The 14,662-nt window shown below is 39.0% G+C and overlaps 1 protein-coding gene across 1 annotated transcript in view; it reads right to left on the bottom strand.

The window, feature by feature from the left end:
• Window positions 1–14,332, bottom strand: part of LOC122807818 (myocardial zonula adherens protein-like) — a 1,184,151-nt gene extending 1,169,819 nt beyond the window's left edge. Inside the window, exon 1 of the mRNA XM_044078905.1 lies at window positions 14,008–14,332. Within this exon, the coding sequence (XP_043934840.1) occupies window positions 14,008–14,196 (189 nt within the window). The 5' untranslated portion in view covers window positions 14,197–14,332. The remainder of the gene's footprint in view (window positions 1–14,007) is intronic.
• Window positions 14,333–14,662: the final 330 nt, after the last annotated feature.

The raw sequence follows: 14,662 nt of genomic DNA, 5'->3' as shown, positions 1-14,662 counted from the left end.
ATGTGTCTACTGTAGTAAGGAAGGCTTTCTATGTAGCACACTTGATTAGCAAAGGCATTGCCTCTAGAGCAAAGGTGATTATAACCCCTCTATACTCATCACTAATCAGGACCATAATGAAGTATAACACCCCTTTTGGAATGTACTGTACAAAGCACCTGCAGCAATTGGAGAGATCTCAAAGGTTTCTAACTAAGAAGATCAAGGGACTCCAGCACGTACCTTACACAGACCGACTAAAGTCTCTGCCACTAAACTCAGTATTGTATAGATTTCTTAGGTAGACTTATGCCTGGCTTACAGAGCAATCTTCAACTCAAAGCTAATGAATTTGATACACATCCATAAATCAAATGAGAATATAGTTACCTGTTCCAGGGACCTAAATATGGTCTATGACTTGAATAGGATGTGTTAAAGAGAAAGATTTGTCTCCCAGTGACTGGCATGTCTTTGGAATAGGCTGGCAATTCATGTGAATAAGAGCACCTTGATGACACTGTTCAAAAGGAATCTGGATGAGTGGATGGGGCACCATAAATTCTTAATGGGTATAGCTCCCACAATCCTTCTGGACATGGCTGCATCTACATCCAGTAACAGCAGTTTTGAAATGTTCATCTGTTCTGTGCTGGAGTGGGTCATTGGTGACGGAGAACTCATCTATGCCGTTGCTTTTCTTACTACCCTCAGTATCTTCAGTTATCATTCATTATCAAGTAATATATATAGATCTTGTTCAGCATTCTGGTGTGTAGTGATGATGAAGAGCATTGGGTAGTGCAGCCTCAGTAGGTACAGGAAGAGTGGGGACAGTCACTAATGGGATGGAGGTGTTCTGGAGTTAAACGGATACTGGACAAGTGTTTTGGAGTGAAAGGGACACTAGGCAGGTGTTCATCATCTTATTTCCTTAGAGCAAAAATGGAATAGAACTCACAGTTATCAAATTTCATCAATAAAAAAAGACTGAGATTAGAGAGAGTACAAAATCAGTTTACTAAAAAGATTCCATCACAAAAAAAGTAAGGCAAGCTGAACGACTGCACAAGTTAAATTTATAATCATTGTCGTATCATACATTGGTGGGGAGAGTGGCTCATAACAATAAGTTTTATTTTGTAAGTCTAGGACTGCTAGGCTCTAATTTAGATGATAGAAAGTTCAGGAAAACTTTTAATGGAGGCAGAACAGTAACAAGGTTCTTATTGTAAACAGAAATTAAACATTGGAATAAGTCTCCTAGAATTATAAGAGAAGTTAAAATCATGGCTGGGGTTAAAAAGAGCTGTACAGTTACCTGAGGGAATGCTGTTATGACCTGTAAGTAGCCCTATGAACTTTGGTCCTTGCCAGTACTTTGCTTTGCTTATCTCTGGTTACCATACTAACAGTTACCATAGCGATTTAATTAAGGAATTCTGATCCATCATGCATGGTGTTTTCCTTCTGTGAAGTACAGTTGTGTAAGAACTTACCAGAGCAGTAGATGTTCTACTGATAACTACTGCAGTACTGTAAATTGATGGAACATCCTGCCAAAGATACCCAAATCTATAGCCAGCCTCCAATTTTATCAACAGTTCAGTGCTTAAACTAGGTATGTCCTATGTCATTTCAGCTAGAAACTACATTATGCTGTAATTTCAGAACAATATGGCATAACATCCTAAACCTAGTAAGATGAAAAAGAATGCACCTACCAATATACAGAGGAAGATTAAATTAATCTGATCCAGTGGTCATTACTATATTTAGATTTTTAAATTTTAACATGTTTTCTATAATAAGGCAGCAAAAGTGAAACTGTAGAAAATACAAGACAAATGTAGTTTCAGATGTCAAGGGAGAGTGAAAATATTAAGTGAGAACAACTAAAGCTAAAGTTACACAGTTAGATATATAATGTGGATTTTATCAAGAAGAAGTGATCACCCAGAATGATGCCGCAGTACAAGGCAAAATGATTGACTTCAACAATTGGCTAAGCTTCTGGTGCCATTCTAAAGGGATCCAGTATTTGTCTGCCTGGGATGACATGGTCGACAGACCACGATGCTTTGCCAGAGATGGCCTGCACCTGTCACCCCTGGGATTCCAGATACTGGCTAAGGTTCTTGCCACCCCTATAGTGCCTATTTTAGGCAAGGTTCAAATGACAAATTCACCACCATAACAGGAACAGGCAAACAAAAACTGGAGGTGATGCTACTCAATGCCAGAAGTCTAAATCTCAAAATGCACTCAATTGAGACACTCCTTAAAATGGAGAAAATCGATATCTGTGCAGTGACTGAGACCTGGTTCAAGGCTCCAGAGAGCACCCCTGCACTACCAGGCTATAACTCATACTACACTTTTTGGCCATGTAACCTGGACCGGAACACCAAAGGTGGAGGTGTATCCATATTCATTAAGGATATCCACACCTCCAGGCTAGTTGCTCAGCATAATGCCGAGGTTATCCAAGTGCAACTAACTCTGGGCAAAACTGCAATCCAAATTGTAGCTTGCTACAGATCACCCACCATGCCCCAGGATTCCCACTCCTCTTTTCTTGATGTACTGGAAAATATTAGGGTTCAACCAAACACCCTAACAATGGGCGATTTCAACTACCCCACCATTAACTGGGAAAAATACTCATGTATCAACTCCTTCACGCAACGCTTTCTGGAATTCATAAACTCCAATGCCCTGGATCAACTTATCCACACACCCAACAGGGGCAACAATATCCTAGATCTAGTCATTACCAATATGAGTGACCGGTGTTCCACACCTGAAGTCAATGCCTCATTGGTCCGATCTGACCATAAGTTAATTACCTTAGATATCCACATCCTGCCTCCACCCCCCCCCCCCCCATTAAGGAAACCATGGTAAAAAATTTCTCCAAAGCCATCTTCATGCTTCTTAAGACAGAAATGGTGAACTTCATGACACCCATGCAGATGGACAATACAGTTACAACTACTGAGTCCTACACAATTGCACTTTATAAGCACTTACATGAGTGGTGCATGGATCGTACTATCCCAAATAGAACCAAGATGCTATCCTCCAAAAAAAGGAAGCCAATCTGGTGGTCCCCTGCCATAAACAAACTGTACTACAGAAGGAAGAAACTCTTGCAAAAGAGAGTAAAATCCCACGAGTGGAGGAGCTCCCTGGTCAGCCTCAGTAAGAGGCTGCGATCCCTGATAAAATCCTCCAACGCTAGTTACGAAAACAAAATCGCCACTGATTCTAAAGACAACCACAAAGTATTCTATAGCTATGTCAAGAATCTTAATGGCAGCACTCAGATCTGCTCTGAGTTACAGCACAATGGCACTAAATATACAGACCCAACTGATATTGCCAACATCCTGGCAGATAGGTTCAGTGCTAACTTTACCCCCGTCTCACCCCCTAAAGAGCTCATCTCTATACCGGAAGAATGCAAAGTTCCTGTAATCACGGCTGCACAGGTAAAAACCACACTCTCCAAAGCCAAGATCACAGCATCCATGGGACCAGACAACATCCCAGGCTGCGTTCTACATGAACTACAGAATGAACTGGCACCCCACCTAAGTACCATGTTCAATCATAGCCTCACCTCAGACTTTGTGCCTGCTGAATGGTGCACAGCAATGGTTATCCCACTCCACACGGGGGGAGAGCCAACACCGACCCCGGGAACTACCGCCCCATTAGCCTGACAAGCCTGGTCTGCAAGGCCATGGAACGTATCATCATGGAACTTATAAACAAAGACATTGGTAATCTTCAAAGTCTGGATCCCACCCAGATCGGGTTTGTAAAAGGCAGATCATGTCTCCTAAACCTGATAGACTGTTTTGAAGCAGTCACCAAAGCTGCAGACAAGGGTAAGGTAGTTCACACAGCCTATCTAGATCTTGCCAAGGCTTTTGACACCATCCCCCACTCTGGAATTATAGATAAACTCACTAAACTAGGTATAAATCCCTATGTCACAAGATGGGTTGCCAACTGGCTCACTGACAGAACCCACACTGTGAAAGTAGCAGACTCCAAATCCGACTTCAGACCAGTGACAAGTGGAGTACCACTGGGTTCAGTTCTGGGTCCTCTCCTGTTTGGTATCTACTTCTCTGAAGTACAGGCAAACACAGAAGGTCTTTGGCTAATGAAGTTCACAGATGACTGCAAACTACTAGCCATAATCGAAACTCCTAATGATGTGGACATCCTACAAAAGGGCCTCACTGAGACAGATGCCTGGTGTCAAAGCCATGGCCTCAAGCTCAATGCCAAAAAATGCATTGTCATCCCCTTTGGTAAAAACTCTGTAACAATGAACTACAACATAGGCGGTAGTATACTTAACACCGAAAGTGTGATAAGAGACCTTGAGACACAGATGGACAGTAGTCTCTCCTTTGATAATCGCATTGCCACAGTAGTCAGGAAATCCTTCTACGTGGCACACCTCATCAAAAAAGTTTTCTCATCCAGAAAAAAAGAGGTCATTGTTCCCCTCTACTCATCACTCATTAGACCCATTATAAAGTACAACGCCCCTTTTGGTATGTACCTCACAAGGCATCTACAACAACTGGAAAGGCCACAGAAATACCTCACAAAGAGGATTACCGGCCTCAAACAGATGCCCTACGCTGACCGTCTCAAAAAATTCCAGCTTTACTCCATTGCATATCGCCTACTCAGAGGTGATCTCTGCCTAACATACAAAGCTATGTCAAACCCAGAGCTTTTGGACATGCTCCACTTAAAGAAATCCCAATCCTTCCGAACTACACACTCTAGGGACCTAAATCTTGTCACCACAATAAACAGAACATGCTGGAGGGATAGATTCCTGTCCCAGAGACTTCCCATACTCTGGAATAAACTACCTATCTATATCAAACAAAGCTCCTCATTAGCACTCTTCAAGAAAAATCTTGATGATTGGATGGAAAATAGGAAATTCACCCCGGGGATCACCTCTGTGGCTCTGCTCGACAGTGGCACAGGAAAATAATTTTCTTGGGTGGCAAAAGCCAGGGTACCTTTTTGGCTGGGCTTGTATAGGCCCCAGGGCTGATAGCCTAGTACCTACCTATGAACCTATGATCAGTAATGACAAAGGAAACCTCCAGACATGGGACCCAACCCAATATGGTTTCATCACGGGAAGGTCATGTTTATTCAACCTGGTGGACTTCTTTTAGACAGTCACCAAAGCAAAGGATGAGGGCAAAATGGTTCACACGGGTTTATATGACAACATCGAATGATGAATATCTCGAATGAGAAAACATTGAACTGACTTCATCGAACATAACAACATCAAAATGGGGAAAAAAAACAAAGAAAACAACATGTGGAGTGTGGATGACAAACAAATTGCTCCATGCAGGGGGGAAAGACCCCTGCACCCCCACACCCCCTGCCACTTAAACATACCACTTTGGAGATCACAGTTCAGTGCACTACAGTACATAAACAGAAGACTGCCATTTCCTACACCGTAGTGTGATCTCAGAATTGGTATATTTAAGTAGTGGGGGTGTGAGGGGTGCAGGGGGGCTTGCCCCCCTGCCTATACCCTTAATCTTGCATGTTGCCATTGAACACTGCCATTGACATCATTTCAATGTTTTCCATCTTCGATGAAACCTGTTCAATGCTTTCAAATTTGATGTATTCATCATTCGATGATGTGATATAAACCCGGTTCGCACTGCCTACATTGACCTGACTAAAGCATTTGACATAATACCCCACTCAGGGATTGTTGGCAAACTCAAGAGGTTAGGTACAAAGACTTATGGCACCTGATGGATAGGCAGATGGCTCATAAACAGGACCCAGGAATTTAGAATTGTGGAGTCTATCTCTACAAACAGGTCAGTCACAAGCAGAGTCCCTGAGGGATCAGTCCTGGAACCACTCCTTTTAGGCATTTACTTCTGTGAGTTAAGGCCAATGTTAGTGGCCTCTGGCTGACTAAATTTGTAGATCCTTGCAAACTAGAACCTGTCATTGAATCCCCCACTGCCACAAATGTTCTCCAGGAAGGGCTGAAATAGACAAGCAACTGGTGTCAGAGCCATGGACTAAAACTAAATGCAAATAAATGCTTAATAGTATTCTTTGGGAATTCATCCACCCCTTGTAAGTATCATATTAACAACACACCCCTTAGAGTTGACCCAGTAGTCTGAAACTTAGAGATGCACATAGACAGTAATCTAACCTTTGACCATCATGTGTCTACAGTAGTGAGGAAACCATTTTGTATTGCGCAACTTATAAACAAAAGCATTGCATCTAGGTCCAAGGAAGTCATTGTTCCACTGTATTCTGCATTCATCAGACTTATCATAGATTAAAATGCCTCCCTTGGCATGTACCTAACCAGGCATATTAAACAACTGGAACATCCACAAAGGTTACTCACTAAAAGAATACAAGGTGTAAGTAACATGTCCTCTGCAGACCACCTCAAAGCCCTATCCCTGTATTCTGTCTCCTACAGGCTGTTGAGGGGAGATCTATGCCTGGCATTCAAGGCATTATCAGACCCCACCCTGATGGACCTCCTTCATATTTGCAAATGAAACAGCAATAGAATTACCTGTTCTAAAGACTTACACCTTGCAAGTGATATAATAAATAGGACCTGTTGGAGAGACAGGTATATATCCCAGAGGTTACTCCTTCTCTGGAACAGTCAAGCAGAGTTCCTCCCTAACCCAATTCAAGTGTAATTTGGACAACTGGATAAGGAATAGGAAATTCATCCATGGTTTGGCACCTGTGTCTCTAATGGACACAGACAGCCTATAAATGGTTCATCTCCCAGGCCCCTGCTTGTAATTTTTTCATATCTGAAGCCCCCGCTTACACTTGTTAAGGGTACCAGAACTTATCAGAGATTTGTGATCCATGGCTAGACTTAAAAAGGACATTTTAGTCAATAGCCTAGTAAACGCCTATGAACCTATAAATAGAGATTCATGGATATGAGTAGTAAAGAGAGGATAGAAGTAAAATTCTAATCAAAACATTATCATACACAAATGAAATTAAGTTTACAGGGAACTGTCAATAGTATTAAGCAATAATCCGTGACAGGGTGTGGGTATATCAGGATTTACCCATAACTGATGTGGTTTGATCATAAGGGCAAAACCCAGGTACTTAAAGGAAGCCAGCCATGAGTAAATCCTGATATACCCACATATTGCTATTATCCAATGCCATTATTTAAGAAAGAAATTGCTTACCTTTTGTAAAATAATGCTTTTGTTTAAAGGAGCTGAAGTGTCAGTCCATGTTTATCCTTCTTTACTGACGTACGTATAATGCTTGCACAGTACATCAGTGCAGTGCAGGACAAGTTGTTGTTTTTTTCTGTTGACATTTTATAAAGGAAAGTGCAGAAATAGAAGGAAAATCATGTACATTTCTGTTTCTTTATTTTTGAGAATATACCTAATTTTTCTTTTATTTTGCTATGTTCGTCAGCATATTTCAATAGAAAGTCTGGTCTCTCAATGATACTTCAGTGGCTGGACTTTATTCTATTGGTATATTCTCAATTTCCAACAGGCAGCTGACTGGGCTGTCCAATCAGCATGCTTGTTTGTGAATGTAAAGGACCCATCATTGTATAATTGCTAATATTCATTGGCCCAGGAGTTATCGCTGAGGTTCTTTCTGTGAGGAGTCTGCACAATCTCTCTATGTCTCCACAGGATGCTAAAGTTTTCTCCCACATCCCAAAGACATACCTTAGGTAAATTGGGGATCATTCAAGTTGCTTGTAAGTGTGTGTGTGGTGTTTGTGAGTGAGTATGTGTGTGAGTATCCTGCAGTATGCCTGGCACCTTGTTTAGGATTAGTTTTACTGCCTTGTACACAATGTGCACCAAGAGAGGCCCTGCACCCCCTTGACCCTGCACTGAAATAAGTGGGTTATCAAGGAATAAATGAAGAACAGAAACTGTAGAATAAACACTGGGGTACTTCTATACATGTGGGATGCTAACTGCTTACTATATTGTAGAAAATCAGTGTCAGGTTGATACCACAGACACAAAACCAGGAGCAAATGATTATCTGTGACAGTAGTACCTGGACTCTGAGAATTCCCTTTTTGTTGAATTGTTCTTCCAGCAGGGAATTCTGGGAAGTTGTCCAAATGAACTAAGCTTAAACAGAATGGCCAGTTTGTGTGCAGAGAAACACTCTCCTGACATGGTGTTAAAGGGATAACCAGGAGTTACACTTTAACAGACCACATTACAAAACATGGCTTGCCAAAAGTGATGCATGCACTTCTTATATTTTGACAAGAAGGAATGCAAGATTCTATGGGAAGACTACAAGCACTGTATTTACAGTGTATATAAAATAGAATTCTATTTTAAAAAGTTAAGAAATATGGAAGAAAAAAAAATGCTCAGATAAAAGGTAATGAAAAAGGAAGGAGTGAGGAAAGCCATAACAACATGATGAATATCGGTAAATTAATTAAACAAATATGTTAGTAATGTGGGTGTAATGAGCAAAAGGGAGTGGATACATGAATGCATTCCAGAGAACAAGAAAAATAAAATACTTGTGATTTGGAAACAAATGGGAGCATTTTTATTTATTTACTTAGTAAATTGGTGATTTACCTTATTGTATTGTATTGTATTGTATTTATTTATTTATTTATTTGCATTTGTTTACTGGGACATTTTGACTGAGCAGTGAGTGTTCTTTTTCAGAGGAGGGCCAGGAAAAAAGCTCCATTATACAGACATCATTGGCATCATTTGCATTGTTTCATCATTTGCAATAATTCCTGAGCAACAGTTCAATTATTCAGACATATTTCACATCGGTAGCATTATTTGCAACCAGTTTTGATTAAAATAACAGGTACATGAGTTGTATATGAATATTTTTTAATAAAGGGTGGTACATGCAATAAAATATCAGCAATAAGAAAAGGAGAAATCACAAGGAAGATAAAGGAGATGAGATGATAGAGGAGGGTGTGATTGTGATAATAATACATTAGGTTTTGTGCAGTAGAGGGTTATGACATACATTCATATAGCTATGGGGGGGGGGGTGCAGGTGCAGAGCCATCTATCAGGTGTTGCTTCAGGTGACAGTTAAAGTATTTCAGAAGTGGAGTCGGATGGTACTCTGGCTATTGGCGATGCAGCGTGAACACGGGGAGCATTCTGCACTGCTGTCAGGTTTACTTATGGACAGTAATGATTGGTCAGGTTTACTTATCGACAGTAATGATTGGGCAGGTTTACTTATGGACAGTAATGATTGGTCAGGTTTACTTATGGACAGTAATGTTTTGTCAGGTTTACTTATGGACAGTAATGATTGGTCAGGTTTACTTATGGACAGTAATGATTGGTCAGGTTTACTTATGGACAGTAATGATTTGTCAGGTTTACTTATCGACAGTAATGATTGGTCAGGTTTACTTATGGACAGTAATGATTGGTCAGGTTTACTTATGGACAGTAATGTTTTGTCATGTTTACTTATGGACAGTAATGATTGGTCAGGTTTACTTATGGACAGTAATGATTGATCAGGTTTACTTATGGACAGTAATGATTGGTCAGGTTTACTTATGGACAGTAATAAGTGGCCAGTGGAGCACAGAGGTCTCTCAGTAGTGGAAGGCTGAATGATGATGGAGTGAAGAGATGGGAATCTGTCAGGGTTATTTGTCATTTGTTAATGTTGGTGTGCAGCTCTGATACCAATGGAACACTTTCAGGCTCTGAACAGAGTAGCAACATACAGGACAAAGTAATACAAATTCAACACCAAATGTAGCAAAAATACTTTGAATTCTATATAATGAAAATGCACACCATAAAGAGGGATGTAGACTAGATCACAGAATGACAGGTTAGTGTCAAAGTTTATGCAACTGTATTTACAGAAGATGTACTCTACATAACCGGGGATGAAAATATCTCATTAGGAAGAGCAAGTGGGTGGATGTGCAATGGGAAAGAAGGGAGGGGGAAGAGCAGTGGAAGGTGGGGGACAGTAGGGCAACAGGGGAATAGAAGAGAGGGGAAGTGAGGGCAAGTGAGAGTAGAAATTTGGGTGGGAGTGTTAAGAGCCTTCTTTAATTTAAAAATGAGAAATGGTACATAATATCAGAACAACAATTTAAAGTAAAATAAGAAAACAAGATTGATAAATTAATTAATTAATAAACCAAAGTATTTCAATAATAAGAGGCTAGTACTTGGAAAGAAACAAGTATGCTATAATAATGATCAGTGGTTTATTATTGTTTATTGTTAAAATAAACAGAAGAACATTTTCTTTCACTTTGCATTTTATTTTATTAATTAATACAGATATAAGTACATTTTAATACTCTTCATTGACCTGGTGCCACAGAATCCCTAAAATCCACATGAGCTACCACCAACTCAAGTAGCCCAGAATTCTGTTTTAAAGTTCTTTCGACCCAGTTAACTTATACTTCCTTGTTCTTCGTTTCACTGGATGATTTTTTGCCTAATAAGGCTACCTTCTGAGGATGAGCAGAAACAATCCTAATCTTTATCCAGCTCCTACCTAAGACATGCATGTTTTAATAGACTGTGGACAGGATAGATAGATAGAATTGATTTAAAACTGGAAATTGTTTTGCATCCCTCATCTTATGATCCTAAAATTGTAAGGATCACAGTAAATCAGTGTACTACACATACCTCTCAACTGTCCAGATTTTTGCAGGGTGTCCATCTATTTGTCCTGTTCCTCATAAAATATTTTGTCTTTTGGCAAATCATTGAGGATTCAAATCTCTAAATTATGACATACATTTGAGTTTTAGACTTCATATCCTTCAGAAAATGCATGCTAATCTAAAACCTATCACTTCAAGCAACATTCTACGTTTGCAAGAGCAATATTTAAAAATCTGTCCCTGATTTGGGGCCTTTGTCCCCACATTACTTTTAGCTTTGTCCAGATTCCTTTCACTTAGAGATTGAAGGGTATGGTACTCCTATATAAATCATGTGATAGTACAAAGGTATCAATCAATTTAATCAGGGTCAACAAACATGCAAGTAGATGATCTGGAAAAGAACAATCTGAATGGGATGTTTGACATCTTAATTACTGTTCAGCATCTATGTTCAGCTGAATTACTTCCTATCTTCTTTTTCAGTCATACCTTCACATAACAAACATATTTAATAAACTAAGATACTGATCTGTTTAGTCATCAGCTTTATAATGTGCTCATTTCACAACAGTAATTATCAATTCTTATTGGTTTTACACATGGAAATATGACAGTACATAAAAAGGTAAAGTAGATTTTTATTTGTGAAGTAGAAAGAGATAATGTTTAAAATTTACAACAACAATGTTTTCTTATTAGTTGCTCCTGATCTTTTCAGGCATAATTAGTAACTCCCAAGTACCTGTAAGCCACAAAAAAATACACCGAAACATCAAACTTCCCGTATCTAGAAGTCACAGCTAAATACAGACTACAGGCTAACACCAAGTTTTGAGTGTGCGTGTATGATCATTCAAAATAATCAGACACGGACGCAAAGCTAGTCATGTATTTCATAGTTCTAAACTAGGCAAGTGTTACCCCTTCCATATGCTCAGGTCATCATAAGATTTGTGCTTTCATTGTATTCACTGAGTACCCCTGCATCAACCACTGCTTTTTCCTTCATTGTACATCAGGCTGCATAATCAGTCATACTATGCCTTTCTTCATGGTGTATCAGGTTAGCTTACTATGACCTCTTTCATGCTACAGTAGGTTGACATGTCACCTGCCTGGCCTTCAAGTTGCTTCCTATTTTTCATATTGCAGGAGCTGATTGCTGCCTACCAGGTCCACCTGATGCTGGTAAGTTCTATCCATGTCTTCCATATTGATTCCTTCACTATACTAGCAATGGCAAATCATCTGATTTTCAAGCATAGACCACAATGCAGCTTCAGTGGCATGTCACATGATGCACATATGTCAAACTGTTTGTGTCTGTGTATTAAGTAATACACACCGATTTCATACGTGCTGTCCTCCCATCTACTGAGATTTTAAAGGGGCAATATTACAACAGGCATGTGAATGGAAAACTGAGTGTGCCTACCATACTGAAGGCAAAAAAAAAAGCAGATACAGTACGCAAAATTAATATCATGTTTAACAAAACATTTTGCTATGTGGAAACACAGCATTAATAAAAAAAAAACACAGTGATAAAAGATTACACACGCACTACACTAATAATAATACAAACAAAAGCTCCAAAGTATTATCACATTTGATAAAATGCAGTATTATTTTGAAGAGCAGTATAAATAAACTAATAAACAACTGGTGTGCATTTTACACACACACACACACACACACACACACACACACACACACACACACACACCTATACAGTACAAAACATCACCATGTTTAATAAAATACAATGCTTTGAAAGAACAACAAAAATCAGCAAACCACACAGATACATATGCTGGTGTGTATTCCATGAATATGTGTGTGTGTGTGTGTGTGTGTGTGTTTTGATATATATATATATATATATATATTTTATATATATATATATATATATATATATATATATATATAGATATATACACACACACACACACACACACACACACACACACATATAATGTGTGTGTCCGTATGCTTATGTGTCGGTTTGTGCAGGTAGTACTAACAAAACTCTATAAAACAGTAAACGTTATCTGCTACATGTATCACACAAGTTGTACTACACAGGTTAAGTGCTATTACACTACACTAATTTGTGATTAAGGAAAATGTTCTCTATCTGCAAAAAAGCTTTTCTTTGTGGAATTAATGTAACTACAAAAGTTATGTAAATAGAAATCTTACAAATTTATGTTTTTATGGTTTGTACTTGAGGACATCAGTTGTAACATGCCACAGTCTCTACATCTGTTTCATTTTAACTATCCTATCTCTGTCTTTTGCATTATACATGTTGCAGTGAAATGTAATTTATGTCCTTTAAACTCACTGGTAAAAATAAATAGCTTACAGATACTAGATGAGAAATAGAGCTTTCTGCAGAATATTTATGGAATAAAGGGGTCCCATATGGCTTATGTTCTGAAATGTGACCCACTTCCTTAAACAGTTTGTGAGTTTTACTTTTGTTGTGAAATGGGATCTCAAACATAGAGTAGATAAAACTCATAACAGTGATGAACCAAATGGTTGGAGATGGTGTATCATGGTAATTATAGTAACTATCTGAATATGTGCTACATTAAGTGCAGTGTCCCACAGTTAAAATCATAGGATGTTCCCTTAGTTAAGCTCCTGAAACATTCAGGGGCTCAAGATGAACACTGCAACGAATAGAAAATGTTTCCAGTTCTGTGTCCATTTCAAGCAATCATTACATATCTCAGATATAAAATTCAAAACAGACTATGGAATCTAGCCAGCATACATTATTACACATTTTATTCAAAAATATTGCACTCCACTCTCTCAAGAGATTTGCAGACAGGTTTCAATTCATACTGAAAAGAAATCAAACTTTCCAACATGTGTGAAAAGGTTAGAAAAAAACCTCATAGTACTCTCTGCAGGACAGGATTTAAAACTATTAATTCTCCAAGTTTCATGCAACAGTAATGGCATGTGATATATGCATGGCTGTGTGTCCTTGCCTGTATTGCTGCGTGTGCATGTGTTTTATAAAGATAGATATAGATATAGAAAACACACACACACACACACACACACACACACACACACACACACACACACACACACACACACACATACATACATATATAAACACACATTAAAGTGTAACACCCTAGTTACACTGCAGAATTTAAGCAATACATTACTAGATACAGAACAAGCAAAACACAGATGCAGGCATCATGTTACAGCCCTTTAAAAAGTCTTCATTACTTTTTCATCTGATTCAGCCCTACCTGAGTTCCTGGCTCTTCAGTTTCAGCTGTTGTTACGGTCATCCCTGATGTATATCTCATCATGATTTCAGGAGATAAACCACACTTTAAAGTTTTCAGTGAAACCAGTTGTGTTCTTCCTCCCGTCTTCCTCACTGAATGAAAAATTCCCTGAGGCAAGTGGAGTCCCACCCTCAGAGACAAGTGCATTTGTTTTCACACGCATATCATATCTGGCTTATAAGATAAGGAACACTGGCTGAAATAAATAGACCATGTAGCCATTGCTAGAAAATGTACCAGTGCTGTGTTCAGCTCCTGTCAAAGTTACACACACGTAACCAAAGGAGGCAACACCTAGTCTCATCACTGCCTAAAATAAGGGTGTCTCATTGGTTGCCTGGAAACTAGCATGCACTTTTCAGCTGTATCTCTCACCTGACTTGTTATGCAGCATTTCACCTGTTGTATTTGTCTTTTTCATTTACTTTACAAGGTTGCCTCCCATCCCTTGCTTATCATTTGCCACATGTTTTTCCTAGCTGATTGTTTGTATTAAAATATACAAGCATATGCCATCAGCTATGATGAGCACTAGTATTTATTTATATTTTTTGTTCAGTAAAACATTTACAAAGTTGTCTTTTCTGGAGCAGCTTAAGGACTTCTGGTTTAA

Source organism: Protopterus annectens, chromosome 7.part1 (assembly GCF_019279795.1).
Source record: "Protopterus annectens isolate FY-2018-M chromosome 7.part1, PAN1.0, whole genome shotgun sequence".
Taxonomy (NCBI): Eukaryota; Metazoa; Chordata; order Ceratodontiformes; family Protopteridae; genus Protopterus; species Protopterus annectens.
This window is presented reverse-complemented; position numbering and strand designations above follow the sequence as displayed.